At 40.6% G+C, this 19,405-nt stretch overlaps 1 protein-coding gene across 1 annotated transcript; it reads right to left on the bottom strand.

The window, feature by feature from the left end:
- Window positions 1-10,325: 10,325 nt before the first annotated feature.
- Window positions 10,326-13,619, bottom strand: CTLA4 (cytotoxic T-lymphocyte associated protein 4; the record flags this gene model as incomplete). Its single annotated transcript, XM_080347086.1, has 4 exons — window positions 10,326-10,424; window positions 11,359-11,468; window positions 11,950-12,300; window positions 13,562-13,619. The coding sequence occupies 4 exons, from the start codon at window positions 13,617-13,619 to the stop codon at window positions 10,326-10,328; spliced, it is 618 nt and encodes a 205-aa protein (XP_080203212.1).
- Between the last annotated feature and the right edge of the window lie 5,786 nt (window positions 13,620-19,405).

Genomic DNA, 19,405 nt, shown 5'->3' with positions numbered 1-19,405 from the left:
AGAGTTAGTGCGGGTGTATTGTACTGTCACAGAGTGTAGTGAGTGTCCTGTGGTATCCCCACAGCCAGTGAGTTAACAGTGACTGATTTTTTTTCTGTGGAAGGAAAAACTAGAAACTCATCATGAAAAGAAAAAAGCTAGAGGTCTGTTTTGCAACAGCAGCTATCTGTGGATTCACCAAGAAATGTGACTGTAGAGCAGCCTGTAGGGCCAGACTACTCACAAGAGCATAGAGATTTTAAATGAATATGGGGAAAAGGAACGAACCTACAGGGGCAAACTTAAGACCCATTAAATAAGCCTCAATTGCCTGAATTTAAAAAGTGTAGGAGACAAACTTTATTTTTTTAAATTTTTTTTTAAATTAAAAAGTTACCATATAATATGTGCCTAGCGCAGAGTGCTTTGGTGACAATAAGTACAGCCTGTTGGGAATCCATGTCTCAGCGTAAGTTACCTGCAGCAGGGCTCAGAGCCAAGGACACAGCCTGCTGTGTGGTTTACTGGTTTCAGAAAGATGACCTATGATATCTCATGCTTAAATACCTACAAGCAGTAGAAATAAGATGCGTGACTGCAGTATGTGTGTGACTTGGGAAGCGAAAAGAAAAACTAAACACACTATTACCAGTATAGATAAAGCTGCAGCTGGAAATGGATTCAAAAGGCTAATCCTTGGTAGGTAGTAGCACCTAGATAGGTGATATGAGTTACATATGAGTTTTTCAAATCAGAGATCTTTCTTGCAGAAGAAAGAATTACGCTTATTCATTTTGAACCTTATACAGTTTCTTCTGTCATAAAAATCTACTAAGCAAAGGATGTTTAAGTGTCTCAAAATTGTTGACAACAATGATTTCCTTGTTCTGTTGCAGGACATAGATTTACAGTACTCATCACTCAATCTGCTGCTGATCTGTGCTGCAACAGGACAGTCATGTTAACAGCATTCCCTCTAGCGATTTCAAAGATCTTTAATACCACAAGCAAATAAATCATTTTGATGTTTGTTATTAGACTTGCAAAGTTTCAAGATAAGTGTTGAGGGCACAGCCTGCACACAAGTTTTGTTCCTGTCTCTGGCACTGAACAGAAAGTCTAACTTGGACCAAGGAAAATTTTGTCAAAAATGTTTTAGTTGCTGCGTGTGTGCATGCAGACTCGCACACATGCACTGAGTTTTTTAAAGAAATGATCATTCTATGTATGAACTTTCACGTAATTAGAATTGGCCAGAAAGTGACTAATAGGACCGACTCACCCACCACTGGAAAGTGGCAGCCGTGTAGTCATGCGTACCCAAGGGAACAAATTAGGGCAGGAACCAAAGAGAACTCTGCATGACTTGTAAAATGTCTTGATTTGAGATTTTGCTGGGGTATTCTCTTTAAACACTTTATGATTACAAAAACGCCATGGTATCTCTACTGACTACATATCAACAGAGCATCAGTTTCATGTTGAAAAAACTGAAAACAGCATTTCAGCAAAACATGGAAATATTTTCTAGCAACTAGACTGAAACTAGCAACACTTCATTTTTCAGATAATTTATAGATTTTATTTCAGAACAGAGTCAAGACAATATATTTCTGAAGGAGTGGCAGGTTTTTTTCAGGAGTTTTTATTATAATAAAGTGTGGGTTTAGGTAGCATGGGAGGCCTTCAGGCATGCTCAATATAGAGCTATGGATATTTCATATGTATATTTCAATATTACTATAATTAATTGTATATGTTTAGTAGGTTTAGATCCTAATTCTTCCCACACCACCTGCTGCAAGTGATTTCCAGCTTCTTCTCCTCCAGTTCTGTTGCAGGGACAGCTTTCTGCAACACTTAAACACTTCACTATATATTACCTTATTGTTGCTATTGTATGATGAGTAAGATTTCATTATTTATTCATGAGTTTAAAGCCACATGAAGAAGCTTTCAGTGTGAGTCTGAGTAGTTAGCTACAAGTGTCAATGCTTTTAATCCATATACTGGCCTCCAAGATGATTAAATCCATGGAGTAAAGAAAGGAGTAAGTTAAAAACAAGTCAGAAGGATTCTGTTGGGTCCAGCCAGCAGTATCCAAAATTCTATTTGTCATAATAATCAATTGAACTTGGAATGACATAACGGTAACTACTTAGAGCATAAAAGGAATTATAATCAGAAAAAAAAAAAAAAGATAACTAGTTGTTGAACAATAATTGTTCCTTCATTAGCCACTCAAATGTCATAATTAACATAGAATGCTTTATTTTAAGGTGAGAAAGGAAGATCAGCACAATAGTTTCTGCTACATTTGGCCTCATCTGGATTTTGTGATATTAAAGCTTCATTATCTTTTTCTTTACTGATGAGAATAGCTAGTTCTAAATTCACTGTTTGACAAACTAGGAAGTTGACTAAAAAATAATGTTGTGTTTTGCAAACAGTTTTTTTTTAGTTATAAATTCAATATTGTTAAAGTACATTTTAAAGTGAAACACTATTTCAAAGAAATCAAGGTATGACATTTGAAATACCAACTTATTTCCTTTTTTCTAGAATTTTTCTATACACACAAATTTGCAAAAACAGATATAGACAAAGAGTTTAATGTGAGCAGTTTATCAATGGAGGAGGGATCCAATACAAATACTTGATCAGTCTAGAGCAGACCTAGCTCCTGAATGTTTCTTGTTCTGCATGTTAGAAAGTAACACCAAAAATATCCATGTTGCCACATCGAAACTGATTTTTTTGGGGGAGATGGTCCTATGGTGCATCCAGCTTTGAAAAACAAAAGAGGAGTAAAGCATCATGACTACGCTGCTTCCAGGAACCAGAAGACAAACGCTTAAGGTATCTTTCCAACTGTGGCATCTGAAACCTGAGAGTGAAACAATTGTGTCCACTCCCATGGAAGAACCACAATTTCATTATGGTCAGTGGTAGCAGAGCAACTGCTGTATTTATTAAGAGTATACGGAAGGCTGCTCTTTCTTAAACGCAACATGCAAAGTAAAAACATGAGAAACAATAATGGAAGTTAATCTGAAAACTACAGTAGAAATGATGACGTTAATGTGAAAAATTTTTACACCGGATGTATGCCTGTGGCTTACATATGGGAGGGGGAGTAACATGAGTTTGGACCTGTTGGTAAAATCATTATAATGGCATTATACTACTGCAGATGGACAAAGAGATAAAAGAGCTTAAAAGATGTTCCATCTTAATGACAGAGTATTATAAAAAGAAGACTAGAGAAATAGTCATAAAATAAAATATGATATAATGAATTAGTTTGGCATTATAAGAGAAAGGAAAATATTATTAATTTGTGAAGCAGACAGTCATCTTTGCTACAGAATTAAAAGTGAGAGAGTTCTTCTAAGTGCTACCCACACGATGTAACACCTCACAAAAGCTCAACTATGAAACCAGCTTGTTCTGCTGATTACTGCTGTTCTAGCCATCTTTCCTGCATGTAAAACATTAAGTCAGCCAGTTATGAAGCTATCAAATGTTTCCAGAGTGTCACTTACCAGAAGGATTTTATAACTTACAGAGAAATGAACTGTTTTGCTTTCTGATCTTGATTAAGTACTGCTAACATACTACGTTTTTGTGACAGTTTCAAATGCGGATTATTTTTGGTTCTTGTTTCAACCCCTAAGTATTTCTACAATTTTTGTCCACCTCATTGCATCTCAATTTTTAATCTGTACGATCTGCAGATCAGTTAGAGAAGGTTTTGCGTTTCCATAGTACTGCCTGACACTGTTCTTAGTGCAGGTGAAGAGAAGGTCTGTTTTTAATCACCTATTTATTATATTTGTTTGGGTTTGAATGAAGTAAAAAGGTGACAATAGCAGGAACTAGAGACTGAGTCTACCAGGTAAAACTTGGAAAATGTACAAGAAGAAAAGAAGTCTTATCAGAGTTTCTAGAGAACTTCAAACACCTCAGCTTTCCCCCCACACCAGCACATGAAGAGAGGTCTCTGCAGCCTGGCTGAACACAAACAGAAAACAGCTTCCAATGAGAATTTTCACGAGGAGTAAGGAGGGTGAGATATTTCGTGTAGCTGACGATGGTGCAAGTGCCCAGCGCTCGGTCCTGTGCAAGTCAGTACATACCAATGCCCTCATGCTCCGGAGGGAGAATTTCTAGTTTGCACAGAAGTATGCAGCACTTTTGCTGGCCCTGTTCATCACTAGTTCAAGGAAGCTACAAATCCCCAAGCAGAAGCTCTACAAGCAGGCCTAAGGTGTGGGAAGTTCACAAGAACCCATTTCATGCAGAGCAGGGCTCATTTATTGCCTGTGTTTGCTGAACTCTAGGAGTCTTTGGGGTCTGGCTACTCAGTTTCTAGTTTGAAAAAAAACATGGAGTATTTGCTCAGTGTAGATATTTTTATGTAAACCCAGCAATCCTATATTTTTCATGTAAATGCTGATTCTTTCAGAGCTCTTGGCCCAAACATTGTGTGTTTCCCATAGAAAACCATCCTGGGCATCCTGGGCATGGATCCTGGCCAGGAAGAACCAAGTATCCTGCTGCTTGTTCCAGCTTTCAGCACAAGCTGCTGTGTCACAGGGCAGGGCACGAACGTTAATAAAACCCCCTGTGACACAGCGTGAGCCAGCCAGATATTGCCTCATGTTTGAAGCTCTCCCAGTTATATATCCTATTACAAGAGATGGTCTTTCTAAGGTCCTACCTGTTGCAATCATGAAATTATGCGAGAAATCCCATTTTTCTTAAAAACAAGGTCTTGCATTAGGTTGAAAAAAACCCAAACTTATCCAGATGCAGTCCAATGGTGAAAGAAACGTATCTCAGAATGGATTTTTTTAGTCAAGGTCCCAGCTGGCAGGTGGTCTGATATGTGGTTTCTCAGGATGGTGACATGGTTTTCCTTCACTCCTTCAGGACAGCTGTGGGCAACCACAGCTATGCAGTTACAGTCCATAATACAAAAGATTACTCTAATGACTACCCTTTGTGTAGAGTTTGTAATGAAAACAAGAGCCATTGATACATTATTTTTCATTTTGAACAGTCAATATTTCACTAATTACTTAACTGGCTGTCTTATATCTCATAAGTAAGACTTACTTTGTTATTTTCAGTTGTGCTGGCAAATGAAGAATTCATAGCGTGCTTGCAAGAAAATTGCATGCCTATAAATATTATGCTATAACAGAATTCGCTCAGATACTTCAAGTCTAATTTTGACTGCATATTTTTATTTTCAATTTGTAATATCCATATGTTGAAAAATAGCTCTGCCATACTGCTTCTGCTGCAGGAAACTCGCCTGTTGGTGCTCCTGTGAACAAAAGGAACTTGCAAAGTTTGGGACATTGTTTGTATCATGTGGATGTTTGAACAGAAGTGTTGTTGCATAGAAGCATCCGACCCCAGCGCAGCAAACGCAGCAGATCAAGCTGTATGTTTTAATGTACAGCTTTTTCAAAACAACAGCCAGAAGAGAATGGAGAAGAAAAACCATCAGTGAGGAAATGAAGAACTTTTTGTTCAACTGTAACTTCATAACCACTAAAAGAACGTTCATTAAGATAGTAAACCATGACTGTGGTTGAGACAGCTGGCTATGGAAATAGAAAGAAATCTTCTTTTTAAAAGTTAAAAAAAGAAAGAACAGTGAAATGGCGTAGTTGATAATCTTCTGCTTCCTGGAAGCATCTGCCATGTTACATCAGCAGGAATTATTAATGAATCCAAATTAATTTTGTCCCTTACATTAACTCTTTCTTTCTCCATCCCTTTAAACAACAAAAATTTTTAAACTAATTAAAGGGACAATTTTTATAACTTCCCATCCCGTAGTTACTAAGATCTTTTATCAGAAACTGTTATTTGCTCAAACATACCACAGTTCCTCACCATTCCTCTTTGATATACAGTATCAAAGTACCCTTAAATAAGATTGTTCTTTTATCAGTCACAAAAAGCATTCACACAAAATGATAACAAAGTCATGTAAGTGCTAAATGTCTGGGTGTAGAAGTACAGTAATAATTATGCCCAAGTGACACTCAGTAATGTGCAGCATCGGCAGGGTATGGTGCTGTGTATTTGTCATTCTTTCTTCATTCTCTACAGCTCAAAAATTTTCTGAATTTCACCCCTTCCACACATCTCCCAGCCATAAGCCTGCATTCAGAATGCACATTTCCCTGCCTGGGACTGTAGAGGCCCCCCAGCGTAGCTGTGATAGAACTCAGCTCCAAGTACCATTTATGTGGTCAAGCAAGCATGCACTTTACAAATGTCAAGAATAAATTGTTTTCAGTAATGCGTAAAACCATCTGCTATACACCAGCATTCTCTGGTTTGGATTTCATGATATAACTATTGGCTACATCATCTGATTCCAATTTATACCTCTCCTAGGGGCAGAGCTCTTTAGTCATGGTTCAGGCGGTTCCCATCACAGGGAAAAGTGATGTATTTTCTGGTTTATTTCTCAGGGCTTGCTCCCTTAGCGAGCTATAGCTTTTGTCTAGTGAAAGGAATAAACCTGTCCCATCTTCCCTTCCAATGCACTTTGCCTCCAAATCTTGCCTTAGCCTCTTACATGTGTACTCTGTTCTTTGGAGTTGCAAAGCTTGAAGGAACTCAGGAATTGTATCGAGCCACTTAGGAATTACCTGGCCAGTGCAGGTGTTGGTTATTGAAAAACAAGAAATTACACCCAGGGGAATCTTGAGCGAAGGTCAAGAGGTTAGGGAGGATAGGAACAGTTCAGCAGGACCGTTGTTGCATAGCCTAGGGGTCTTTGACCTCAAGGCCTGACCGAGTAGTGAGTTCAGATTCGCATATTCCTCCAAAGTGTGAGGAATTTTAATATTTCACAGGAAAAAATCTGTAATGCTGAAATAACAGACTACTCATTACCTACTCATAGAGTAGCCATGTGGGAGACTCGTCACGTGTTTTCTGTATCAGCTAGGAGTCTGATAATTGAAAATGGCAAGAAGAAAAGTAGTTCAGATAAAAAAGCTGATGAAAATTAAAATAGAATATTAGGGAGTGGTGTACGCATGTGCCATTGTCATTGGTGCAGACAGCTACAGCTGTGAGTGCCTACTCAGATGCAGCCAGAAACTCACAATCTCTGTTTCTCCAACAGGCTGACATGTCTCCTGGTTGGTGAAGGGCACATCTAAAGAAACTCATCCTGAACCTCACTAAGCAGTATGGTCTCATTATTCATCTGTCCAGGTAAGATACGCAGTTATATTTTTAAACTCTCTGTTCTAATGAGCTGAGCTCTGACACCAAATCCTTTCACATTTGCTTTTCACATTCTTCCTAGAAAGAGTCAGGTTTTCCTCTTTATTGCATTTTCTGGGGTGTGCACTGACCTGGAGTTTGCAGTTTTCATGTTGGTACTTCTATGGTCTGACCGAAAACTACATCTGACTTGCATATGTCAAATCTTTTTGACTGCTGATTGTGGCAAGACACTCTCCAAGTATCAGGGAAAAGCAAAGAGCTCAAGGTCCTGGAGAGCAGCACAGCACATCATGGCAATGGAAATTCCCTGAGGTCAGGTCTCTGCACTCTTCAGAGCTAGCTGCTATATGGACCATATGAGATAGGTATAAATATTATCTCTGCGGGCACTTAAGCTCCACTCATCTCTGTAGTGCCAGATATAAATTACAAGAGTATTGTCAATAAAATCTGAACTGAAATCCCACTTTGGTCTTAACTGCTACATCTGCTGATTTGAGTGCACCGATCACCCTGCCAGAAAATTCCAAAGGGGAGCCTGGCTTAGAACAAAAGTGGTAATGTACATATATAACACTTAGCTCAGGGAAGGCTGCTACAGTGGTAAGGAAAGCCAGAGAAAATTAAGCAGTGCAGAAATAAGAGGTTGGAAAAGGTAGCTACTGAGCGTGAAGAGAAGTTCAGAACAGCCAGAGAATTTCGGCAGAATAATTTCCAATAGGATAATGAATAAACATCATACCAGGAATTGAAGTGCAGGAGCAAACACAAAATATTGCTCTTGCCATATGTGAGATGATCATTTCTTCTCTGCTCTCCCATAACCTTCACCATTCAGGTAATTTAGCAGCCTGTAGCATATTTAGGGCAGAATTCTTCACTGGTCATTACAGGCTGAATGTCTCAATGAAACGCAAGTGAGCAGAAGGCTTAACCACAGTCAACTTAGCTGCCAGAAAAGAAGGTGAATACGAATATACACAAGTTCTGTGCTGATGCAGATTCACAGCCATCTATGGCCAGAGGTCGTGAGGTTTTTGACACAGGTCCAAAGCATCTCTTCACCCAGGAGGGATAAACTTAGAAAATCATTTACTTGAGCTGCTTTTAGATTGCTTAAAACTAAGGTCTTGGTTCCAGTGTATAGGAATTGCCAAGGAAAAGATAAAGAAGAAACAGTTGATTCCTGATTAGGAGTCACACACATGGTTCAGGGGATATCTGAGCTAATACTGGCTGTGGTGGAAAAAAATTGCCCTGGATAATTATTCTTGCTTTGCTGGGGTAAATTTATTGGAAGACTTTACAGCTTGTGCCAGTGGACGTGTGGGTTAAATCGGTTGTTATCAATCATGGAACACATTTCTCTGAGCAGGCTGCACTTGAATAAGCAGATATTCAGTCATTTTGCAGTGATGTCAGATTTGTGATCTTTGACCATTTTTTATCCCCAAAACAGCAGGTTAGTGGAAAATTAGGGTAAAAAACCCAGCTGACGCCTGAATACTAAAACACCTTCAGAAAAACGATATGTCATGAGATGCTACTTTTACTTAATACACCACAACTGTGGGTCAACATAGAGAGAGCAGTTAGCACCTGCGAACACTGGCAAATTGAGAATGTGAATGTTTGTTTGTACAGTTGGAGGTGGTGTCAGATGAAGGGGCAAGAGGGGAAAAACGACCAAAAGAACAATGAAACTGGGTGTCCTGGGGGCTGCTGCCGCTGCAGGAACACGGCGTAGAGGGCTGGGGGGCTTGGGTTCACAATTATGGAGCCAGGAAGATGGGTTCACAGCTGTGAGACAGAGCCACGTGCTGCCATGTTTTGGGGTTGCAAGGTGAAATTTTGGTAGCAAAGAGTCAAAGAAGTAGGTCATAGCTGAGGATGCTGAAATTGTTTGAAGCTCCAGCAGCTTTGTGTGTTGGCTGGCATTTAGTGAGTGAGAGTGTCAAAGAGGTGCAAAGAAAACAGGATTTGAAACTAGGACTAGCTTTTTGTATAAACATGTGCAGGAGATGCTGTCGGAGTTGTTACAGCTACGTTCTGCACGTGAGTAACTGTGCTGGAAGTGAAAAGGTGATTGGTAGCGTCTCTGAACCCCATCATAGCAGCTCTAACTAGACGAGTAGAAGAGCTGGCAGATTTTGATGGTGGTCCCCTGAGGAGGAGTGCTGAGAAAGTCGGTGCATGCAAGAGCACACAGGCTTCCTCAGAAGGGCAAAAAACAGAGTCAGAGGGGAAAGGTTCATCTTGTCATCGCTGCTTTCTAACATGTAGCCACTTCCTGTTCCTTCTGAGAAAGGTGAATAAGAAATGAACTTGAATTTGGGCAAAGCTTCAAGGTTTTTATTGAATGGTATATAACTAATAAACAAGATTATACACTATTGGTATTTTCATGGAAAATAGACTCAGTTAAACACAGCAACATACTTCTGCCTTTTGGATAGATGCTAATTTAGCATTTGTAAAACGCAAGGCCCCAGCAGAGCTGGAACATCCTCCCAGCTGAGATCAGGCTCTTAGAGCAGCAGTGTCACCAGCGCCAGCCTACGGCGATGCCTCTGGGGAAGCGCGGAGCACCAGTGCTGTAAATGGGACCAATAAATAGCAACGCAAGGAAACAAGTCAACATTCCTTTGGACATTAGTGTGCTCTTCTGCCTCTGCTTCCCCCGAGCGATAGGATTAGCCTTGCAATGACACACAAGCCTCTGTCGTAATAGTGTTTGGATTTCCGTTGATCAGTAAACATGGTAAAATTTGTCAGTAAGATGCTCAGCTGCAACAGCAATAGGTCTTAATGCTATACATATTTATATACACTATATATTGGTACAATACAACTCAAAAGAATCGATGGCCTAATGTAGCCATTTTTGTGTGACAGGGTTGACCTTGAAATATTAATGCATAAACTATTTATTCTTCTCCAAACTATAGAAGTTACAAAGAATATTCTCTGTCCTTCCCATACACCTTTGTAATAAGACAACTCATTTTATTTCTTTAACTTAAGTGAATTAGCAGACTCTCAGTCTCAGCTGGGAAATATTTCCCTCTTTCCTTGTTTCAGTTAACAGTGATGTGGAATGGAATCACTTTTTTCTCTAGCTTTTCAGAAGGCATTTTCACATAGACCCCAGTGGTGAGACATCGTCTTCTTTTTATCTATAAAACATGGGAAGATAGTAAAAGAAACAAGTTGTCAAATAATAATAATAATTGACCAGCACATTTTAGAGAAAACTGGTAGATGTTCTGCCTTTACTGAGTAAAAGGTATTCCAGACACCTTTCCCTGTCACCCCTCTTTGTAGAAGATCTGTTGAGGCCATCTGAGGGAGATTCTGGAGGTACAGGGGCCATTTAGCAAAAAAGCAGAGTCACAGTATTCATGTAGCCCTGTGAAGGTGCTCCTGCTGCCGAGTTCAGTGTTGGTTCAAAGCTGCAAGTGTTCACATTGGACAGCTTCATTTAACTTCTGGGGAAAAGGGTGGATTGAAAAATATGGGACAGGGATACTGTTTGATTTTAAGCTTTGGCATCGAGTTTATTTCTAGCGGACTGTGAGTACTCCAGACCCCCATGGGAAGAGGCAACCAGTCTTACATTTCACATGCCTTTGTCTTTGCCCAGACATTTCTAGCTGTGAAGTTAAAAATGCTCTAAGACATCACTAGGAGAAGCCTCTTTAAATTTGCTTTGCACACAGAGATGAATGGTGAGAAAAGGAAAAATCAAACCCTGGGATTTTGTATCAATCAGTTGTGAAATCAGAGTACACATGAAGACTGTTGCCTTTGATCCCAGAAGCATCCAGGATTCCAACCTGTTCTAAGCATCCAAACCTAAGCCAAGGCTCAGTCCAGCTAATGTAAGCTGCTTTCTGGTACTCTGACAACACAATGAGCCATAAACAAATCTAAATGGCAGCTCCAATAAGTTCCCTTGTTTTGCATTATTTTAGCAGCATTGCACGAGTGAAAAGGAGCATCCCGGTGCGTTTGTTCCTAGAGTTCTTCCCTATTTTCATTTCTTTCTCCTTGTCCTCATCACACAAAAGGGTGTTATTAGCAGGATGGGGCTGAGTTGATGGGACTTACCGCTTTGCCCACGAGAATGGCTGAGATGATGATACTGTAAAGAAAAAGTCCTGAGGCAGCAGCTCCTAATACCCAGAGATATATGGCAGTGTCTGGACAAGGTTCTGGATCTAAAACATATGATATCACACAAGTCATGTCACACATGAGCCTCATAAGGAAGCCCCTGAAGCCAATAATTCAGCCTCCACACTGCCTTGCTCTGTCCTGTCCCAGGATACTACCAGGACTGAGCTCTGAGTCCCTGCCTGCTCAGCTTCCAGTTGAAATAGGCTTTATCTGTAGAAGAATAGACACCTTACTCTCTGCTGGTTCTGCACTTAGGTATCCAACTGCCTAGATGTGCATGTACACTATAAGGTATTGCTTATGCTGTCAAACATCCCGTACATTGCTAAATACATTGTGTGGCTGTGACTGTGCGTGCCTTAGGTGTGTGCAGGGACACCTGAAAAGAATAGGAGTTAATCACAATTCTCAGAGCTTGAATCAGTGTTCAGCCTCACTTCTTGCAAACAGGACTTTGATGAGACATCCTAGAAACTCCATTAATCTGGGAATATCACAGTATCATAAAGCTGCTTGGCTTACCAATGACATAGAGATGCGTCCCATTTCCCTTGTTCATAAAATAGGGTGGAGGGTACATCCTCTCCATCTTGCAGATGTAAAGACCAGTATCATTAACTTGCAGGCCGGTGAGGGTGAGGGTCACTTTGTTTCGGCTGGGGCTGACGTGGCACTGAATGACCTCCTCCACACTGAACATTTTAAACTCCGTCGTGTAGGTTGAAGCACAGATTTCAGTGAACTGGTCACCCGTCTGTTTGAGCAGAGTCACTCGAATTTCCTTTGCATTCCCAATGTGCTTGTATTTACACACCAAGCTGGCCACTCCTTGCCTGTTGGCCAGCACCATGGCTGGCTGAGTCACTTCCATTACTGTAAGGAGGTAAAGAGCACGACACTAAGGCAACTGTCAAGGAACGATCTGCAGTTATTTGCTTAAAACCTGCACAACAAAGAGTCGTACCACCTCCTATTATCCATGGGTAATTCCTAGAAATGCAGCTAAATCCTTCCAAAATAAAGAACTCCAAGACAATCCATGCAGGCACTGCATTCATATACAGGGTGTTTCAAAAAGACGGACTCTGCTTTGAAATTGGGTTCATCTTTTTGAAACACCCTGTACTTAAAAAAGCTCAAAAAGTGCTTTGATTACTATACGTGATATTATAAATCTCAGCAATTACTTGTTGCTTAAATAGTAGGTAATTTGGCCCACCTGCTGAGGCAATGACCTGCATGCTTCAGCTTCCCTCAGCACAATTTTTTTCACATACATAAGAAAGAAAGAAAAAAAAAAATAGACTTCATATGGTAAAGCTGACATTTGAAATGTAAAATTAGGCACTACAACAACAATTTCTGCCTGGTAGAAATAAGCATGTTGACATTTAGAAACAAAGCAGTTGACATCCTGTATGGAACAGAACCATTAGGGTAATGATAAAACTGACTGGAAAAGCCGTTTGCATATTTCTGTTTCTGATCTTTTTGTTCCTCATTTTTAACAAGCTATTCCCAAGCCATGGTACAGCAACAGTAAACACCCCAAGCCGCAGTATAGCAACACACAGCAAAGTCTGATAAACATACTGAAAAAAATAACTAGAAAACTTAAACTGTATCATGTACATCTCCACTGGCTGCTTTTTACAGCTTCTCCACTCTATCCTGCTACACAATGGGAAGGCACCAACTTCTGCTTTAATAAGCTGTGAAGATTCAGTATTATTTGTTGAATTTCATTTTATATCAGTCCACTTTGGGGCCGGGCTATCTTCTTCAGTTGTGCAGTGCAGGAGTTTAGGGTCAGGAGGAGCAGAATTTCTTCATTCAAACCTCTGTATCCACATTTTCAGCTGCCAACAACTTCACCCACAGGGCCTGGTTTATCAAAACCTTTCTTCCTTGTTGAGCTACTCTGAATCCTGCCCGGCCCCTCTGCAGATGCTTCTGCTCTAAAGTCTGAGTCTGGTTTGCTGGGTACCTCCTGGTGCCCCAAAACCATCTTCCCCGCATGGAGGGGTCCCATGTCATCTCCCCCTCCCTGTTATACCCAGTCCCTCTCCTGCAAAAAGGTGAAACCAAGAAAATGAAGACACCCCCAGCTACCTTGTCTCCTTTATCTACCCACCTTCGGCCATGGTGCTGGCTGTGCAGAGAAAGCCCACGGTGACCAATATCAAGAGCATTTCTACGCTGGGATGGATGCTGAGGGGTCTGAAGGTAGTGATGCCTACAGACTTAAGGGCAAGCAGGAACTCTCAGGACTGGAAAAAAGGCGACACCTTTCAGGATACTGAATCTTCAAAATGTTTGAACCCACACAGAGTCAGTGTGTGTATATATAGCTTTGATCCCAGATGCTGTACCTGAAAGTAACATGCAGCTTTGTTTTGGTTTTACGAGAAAGGAAGTAGTGGGTTTGATTAGTACGTGCACAGTTAACCTCAAACAGCATGAACAAAAACAACTATTCAGCAGATGGAAAATATCTATTCAATTTGAAACTGGCATACATTCTGCTTTAAGAATTATGAGGGGAGGTAATCATCCAATAGAGTAGTTCAGGCCCTTTGGTGCTGCCAGCTTGCACAATCATAGCACTTAATATTTTAGCAATCACCAGGTATTTCCTACTAGGACAACACACAGAGAACTATACCAGGTATAGTTCTACCAGGTATTTCCTAGTAGGCACTAGGAAATAACAGGTATTTCCAGGTATTTCCTACCAGGACAACACACAGAGAGCTTTACTTCTGGCTAATGTGGCACAGTCAATCAGTGTGAGCTAGCTTTTTCATGGAGGACTTCCCTCCACCCCCAATTTCTTTACTTACTTTAATGTTGGTGCTTTTGATATTTAAAAATTGCTGCCCCTTCAAAATACTAATTACACTTGCAATGACTTCATCTTTTCATATCAGTGATGTGACTTGAATCATAACCCAGCTTCTTTAGGCTGTCCTGTTTCTAAGAAAAAATGATCTGTCTAGGTTTATAGCTAATGACTTCCACATCTATACAGTACTTTCCCTGCCTGTGGACTTTACTGCCTAAGTACCTTGAGATCAACATATGAAAAACACTGCAGGAGCTTTGATTATTTCTTAGAGAACCTGCATTGCTTCAAATCTCAGTGAAACCATTTTCACCCATTGGCCTTTTAAAAGTCATGTAAGGTCTGAAAATAATTTTGCTTTTTTATGTGATACACTGTCATTTCCATGAATCATTGCCTAAAGAATTTCACAAAGATGAAGTTACATTTCAGTTACACTGAATGTCATCATTCTTCTTTTCCCACACTTTGAGAAGTTCTTTTAGAAAGTGCTTCATCATTTATATATGTAGATCTAGTAGATTGCAAAGACCTACTTTTAGACTATGACCTAGAAAAACTAACAGTATTAGTTCCTGAACAGTAGCCTGCCCAAACCCAAGTTACAGGATAAATATTTGATCTTGAAATCACATAAATACTTAATAATATAAATAAATTCACTGCTTCCATAGTTAGGTGATGCAACAGTTGTTTATAATGACAGACTCATAGTTAGTTTGATTTTGACCAGCATTCAAAACAAAACTGACAATAAATAAATATATGGCTATTGGAAAATGAAAAACTGCACCCTAATAATGAGTCAGGCCCATATTGCATTACTGGTTAGACAAGCTTAGATCAATTTTAATGTTAAATTTAATGTTAAATAGATGCTGTCACAACATTGTGTACCAGAGTATCAGTGAGATTTATGGCATGAAATTACCAGGTTCTGCCTGACATTTTCATATCCAGAATCAGTAACCAAATAACCAGTCGTATGTATCTTTTGGGCTTGGGTTTTGTATGCAGTTAAACAAATGATGCATTTGAGCCTCACCAACCATAATGTCATCTCCTGATAATCAGTTGAGACTGCAAATTGATGGTGCAATTGACCATGAACCACTTGCGAAGGATTGCCACGTGAGACTTGGTGCTTGTTGCCCCACATATCCACAGTATCTTCTGAGGGTGCCATTTCAGATCAACCATTTTTAACTTTTTACCCTTGTTTCTCCTTAAAAGCTTCATGTTACGATGACTGCTCTTCTAAGTAAGGCACAACGTGTCTCCCTGTGGAGTCCCTTGAAGTAATCACTGTCTTGGCTGCCTGAGGTGAGCCCAGAGTATCCTCCTTCCAATGGACAGAGACCATCTTGCTATGGCACCCTCTGTTCTTGCTAATTGGGCTTTAGATCTTGAGTTAACGTATGTAGATAGCAGATGGATGATGCAGTAAAAGAGAGATCTAGTTCCGAATAAGATCTCTCCTTCACTGCTCCCATCCTTCCCAGCTCAAGGTCTTGGTAACTGAATGAGTTCCCCTGTAAAATAAGATCCACAAGGATCGCTGAGGATGCCTGTTCTCTCTGCTGTGCCTGTCTTCTAACTGCTCTTCAGCTGAAGGGTCTGTGGGCTTCTGCTTTGTCCACGTTCCCTGCATAACATCACCATGCCTTGTGGGCTCCAGCCATAGGACTTATCCTATGTAGTCACTGGGCCTTCTTGTCTCTGCAGTCTGGTATCTTCCTGCCTTGGCTTCCTCATCTTGAGAAGTGTTTTCTTCCACATTTTCACCATAACTGGAAGCTGATACATGGCCTAGGAGTAGGGTGAGGGAAGAGGTAAAAGAAGAGCCCTCCCTTTGACTTTGAGATTCAGATCATCTTTCAGAAAGGATATTCCTCAGGCTGTCTCTGACAGCCTGTGCTTTGCACTTGCCATGTCCAAAACCTCAGTGTAAAGCAAATCTTTCCTTTATTGCACATACTTATATTACAGTACTCTTTGTTCTTAGGGGTGATATTAATCCCCAGGTTACAGGAAACCTTTGTACTCTCCATATACTGCCATAGCGAAGTGTCAGAGCAGGAGGGGACTGAGGGCCTTGCAGAGCCTAAAACTGAGCAACGAGCTTAGGAGTGGTTCAGCTCTCGTGGCCTCTTTGAACTTGTCTCGGAAAGGGACACGCGATTTACACTGAACACTGGCCTACACTACTGGGATTAGTCAGATTGATAGTAAGTTAAATAACTAAGTTTCTCCTATAAGTTTATCTCTCATTTTGGGTTAGTAACTCGCATTTTAGTAATTTGAATTGCTTTTCCTCACTGAATGCTTGTTACGGAAAACCTTCCTGCTGACACCTTGTCAGAATTCCTATTGTAAAATGTTGTTATTATTCACAAAATTATTTTCATACCCTAAAACCTGTCTCATGCTGCCCATGTTTTTTTCTTCTGTGACAGGAACTTCCCTCGTGAATTGCTTGAGGTGTAATGGGGAGAAGAGAAGCTTATCATTTGCATAAGTATCTGGTTTCAGGATATTTTGTTAAACTCAGAACGTGAGATAATGTCTTCTTATGTTAAGCAGTTCACGTTTTTACCATGTTAGTTTGCCACAAACCTATTGGGGTTTTGAAATGCACTGTCATTTGAAAAAAAAAATCCGGACCTCTGAGTGGTATGGCTGAAGAAAAAATCTTTTCTACAAAACAATAGGTAAAGAGGAAAGGAAATAACACAGTGACTGGAAAAATATCGTTTCATTACCATTAAAGGACTAAAAGCTGATTAGTGTAGGTAAAGGCCTAGATATGACCAAGTTTGGTGGATCAGTGAAGGAACCACAATTCGCATCACAAACCCACTGATTTTTAAGTCTCTCAGAAATGTGGCCTTTCTGTCAGCTTCTAACCTGGATTTCCAGATGCTGCTCTCTAGTCCTAAACCCGTGCCCTCAGTCCAGCCCCAGCAGAGCAAGGACAACCCTACCTGAGGAGTTCTCCTTTCGCTGCTTCTCAGGGCACATGGGATCGCTCTTCTTGTGCACTTCTGCTGGTCAGCACATTGTCCAGAAGGATCTGAGCCCATGCAGCTTATGCTCAAAATGTAAGATCTGAGAATGTATGGAAAAAGATGCGGGCAGAAGTAAGAGGAAATAAAGAGACAGGACTGAGAAGCACCACAGGCAAAAGGTCTTGACACACTAATGTAATTAATCTCCTCCAGTTTCCTGTAAGGGGTTGTGGCAGGGGAGAGATTTTAGGAGGAATTTGAACACAGATCCTGAAGTATCTAGGCAGACGTATACGGACTTACCTTAACAAAGCAGAGCACCACAAATCTCTTGTTTCTAGGCCAGTCATTTGGGAGAGAACACGGAATAAAGCAGACAGCTTCATCCCAGAGTGAACACCAAAAGCTAGTGTGTTTTCAGGAATAAGCAAAAAATGAACCAAAGGAACCCCCCAAGTCTAAAAATAAAGCAGTTTAGTGTACCCCATGACAAGCTGCAGCTGTGGAGCCATGGAGAAATACTGGAGAAAATTTTACTTCTGCCTCCCTTTATTTCTTAAAGCATTACAAAAAAGGAATAACAGCAAAATGCAGCCATATTTCTGATAGTCTCTGGCTCTGACAGTACAGCAGTTTCCATCTAATGGGGGGCACAAGAATAAATCATGACAAAGTTTTGCGGAAGAAGTGAGCACTGCCATTCTCCTAAGAAATGAGATGCCTAAGAAATATTTTTAAAGGGTACAGATGAGGAGTGTAATTCACGTGCGTTATCTAGTTCAAGAACCTGCTTCCAGTTTTCACAGGGCTAATTAAGTCCTTGATTTTTTTTATAAAATTGTTTTATGGCATTTCAAACTACAAGATCAAAGCAGGACTCCTGGAAAACCTAGAATTAAACCTTTATATTTAACATTTATAAAGCAAAGGACTGAAAGAAGTTTATATAAAGGAGTTAGTGCTCCAACTCAGTGGACATACAGAGAATCCAAATCCTTGAAAGACAGGAGATCTGACAAGGAAAGTTATTTTCCTAAGCTCACAGTGTGAAGTTCTGTTCAGATCCAGGGGGTGACATGGAGCACATTCTAAAGCTCCTCTTTGATTTGATGACAAGTGGGTAATGAAGATCAGCTTTGTTTACCAGTCAAAGTCTGGAGGCCATTTCTGAAGAGGGAATGAGAGCTGATGGTTAGAATGGGATGGACCGGAAAATGAAATGAAATCAAATTAAACGAAGGAAAGAAAGTACCATAGCAGAAGGGTGAAGCCAGCGGGCAGATACAAAGAGGGTGACAAGTTGTTCAAATTGGCAGATTCACAGTAGCATTTTGAATACGTAACAGTAAGCTGAAGTTTGTCAAGGCCAGAGGAGTGAATGTTTCAGCAGTTGAGGTCAATAGGAATCATGGGCTAAGGCTTCTAAAGATATTTTGTTAGATTCAGCCACATCCCCACTCAGTCTGACTTGCCTGTGCGGGGGCTGATCTCAGAACCACAGCACAGGGACACATCTCTTCCCAGGGTCACACTGAGTTTGGGAACAGAAGCTGCAAGCCTTGGACATCTTGGGGAAACAGCTTCTGTGCAGAAATCTCAGAGGGCTCTTGATGAGACGAAGAGAGGGAAAGGAGAATACCAAGAGGGGGAAGGATGTTTTGGGCAGAAATATGAGTGGCTGGATCACTGAAGGGTGCATGTAGCTTTTCAGTGCTTTCAGATGTGACTGTTTGGCTGTGAATGAAGCATAATCCCAGAGAAAACCTGCCTGAAAGCCATTTAAGAACAAAACCACATTTTAGTAAAGACCAGATAGCATACCACCTGCATCCACATCGGTAATGCTCTTTAAAATTTGGCTGACAGAGCAAGGTGGTATGGAAACACAGAACAGAGGGATGGGGACCATTTCGGAATCCCTCCTTGCTATAACCTGACCTCATTTTTCTGGCTTTATTGTAGTTTGTGTTTTCAAAGTTTATCAGAGAATCTGTTTCTGGGAGTTATGTCTAAGATCTGTTGGGTCGATGCCCTGATGTATGGGAGTGATGTGCTTGATCTGTTTGCCTCTATCAGCCACCACATGTTACTGAAAGTTTACAGTGATGTGTGCAAGGCTTGTGAG

The sequence above is a fragment of the Nesoenas mayeri genome (genome assembly GCF_963082525.1).
Source record: "Nesoenas mayeri genome assembly, chromosome: 6".
NCBI lineage: Eukaryota > Metazoa > Chordata > Aves > Columbiformes > Columbidae > Nesoenas > Nesoenas mayeri.
Note: the sequence above shows the minus strand (reverse complement) of the source record. Positions and strands in the feature narration are given on the sequence as shown.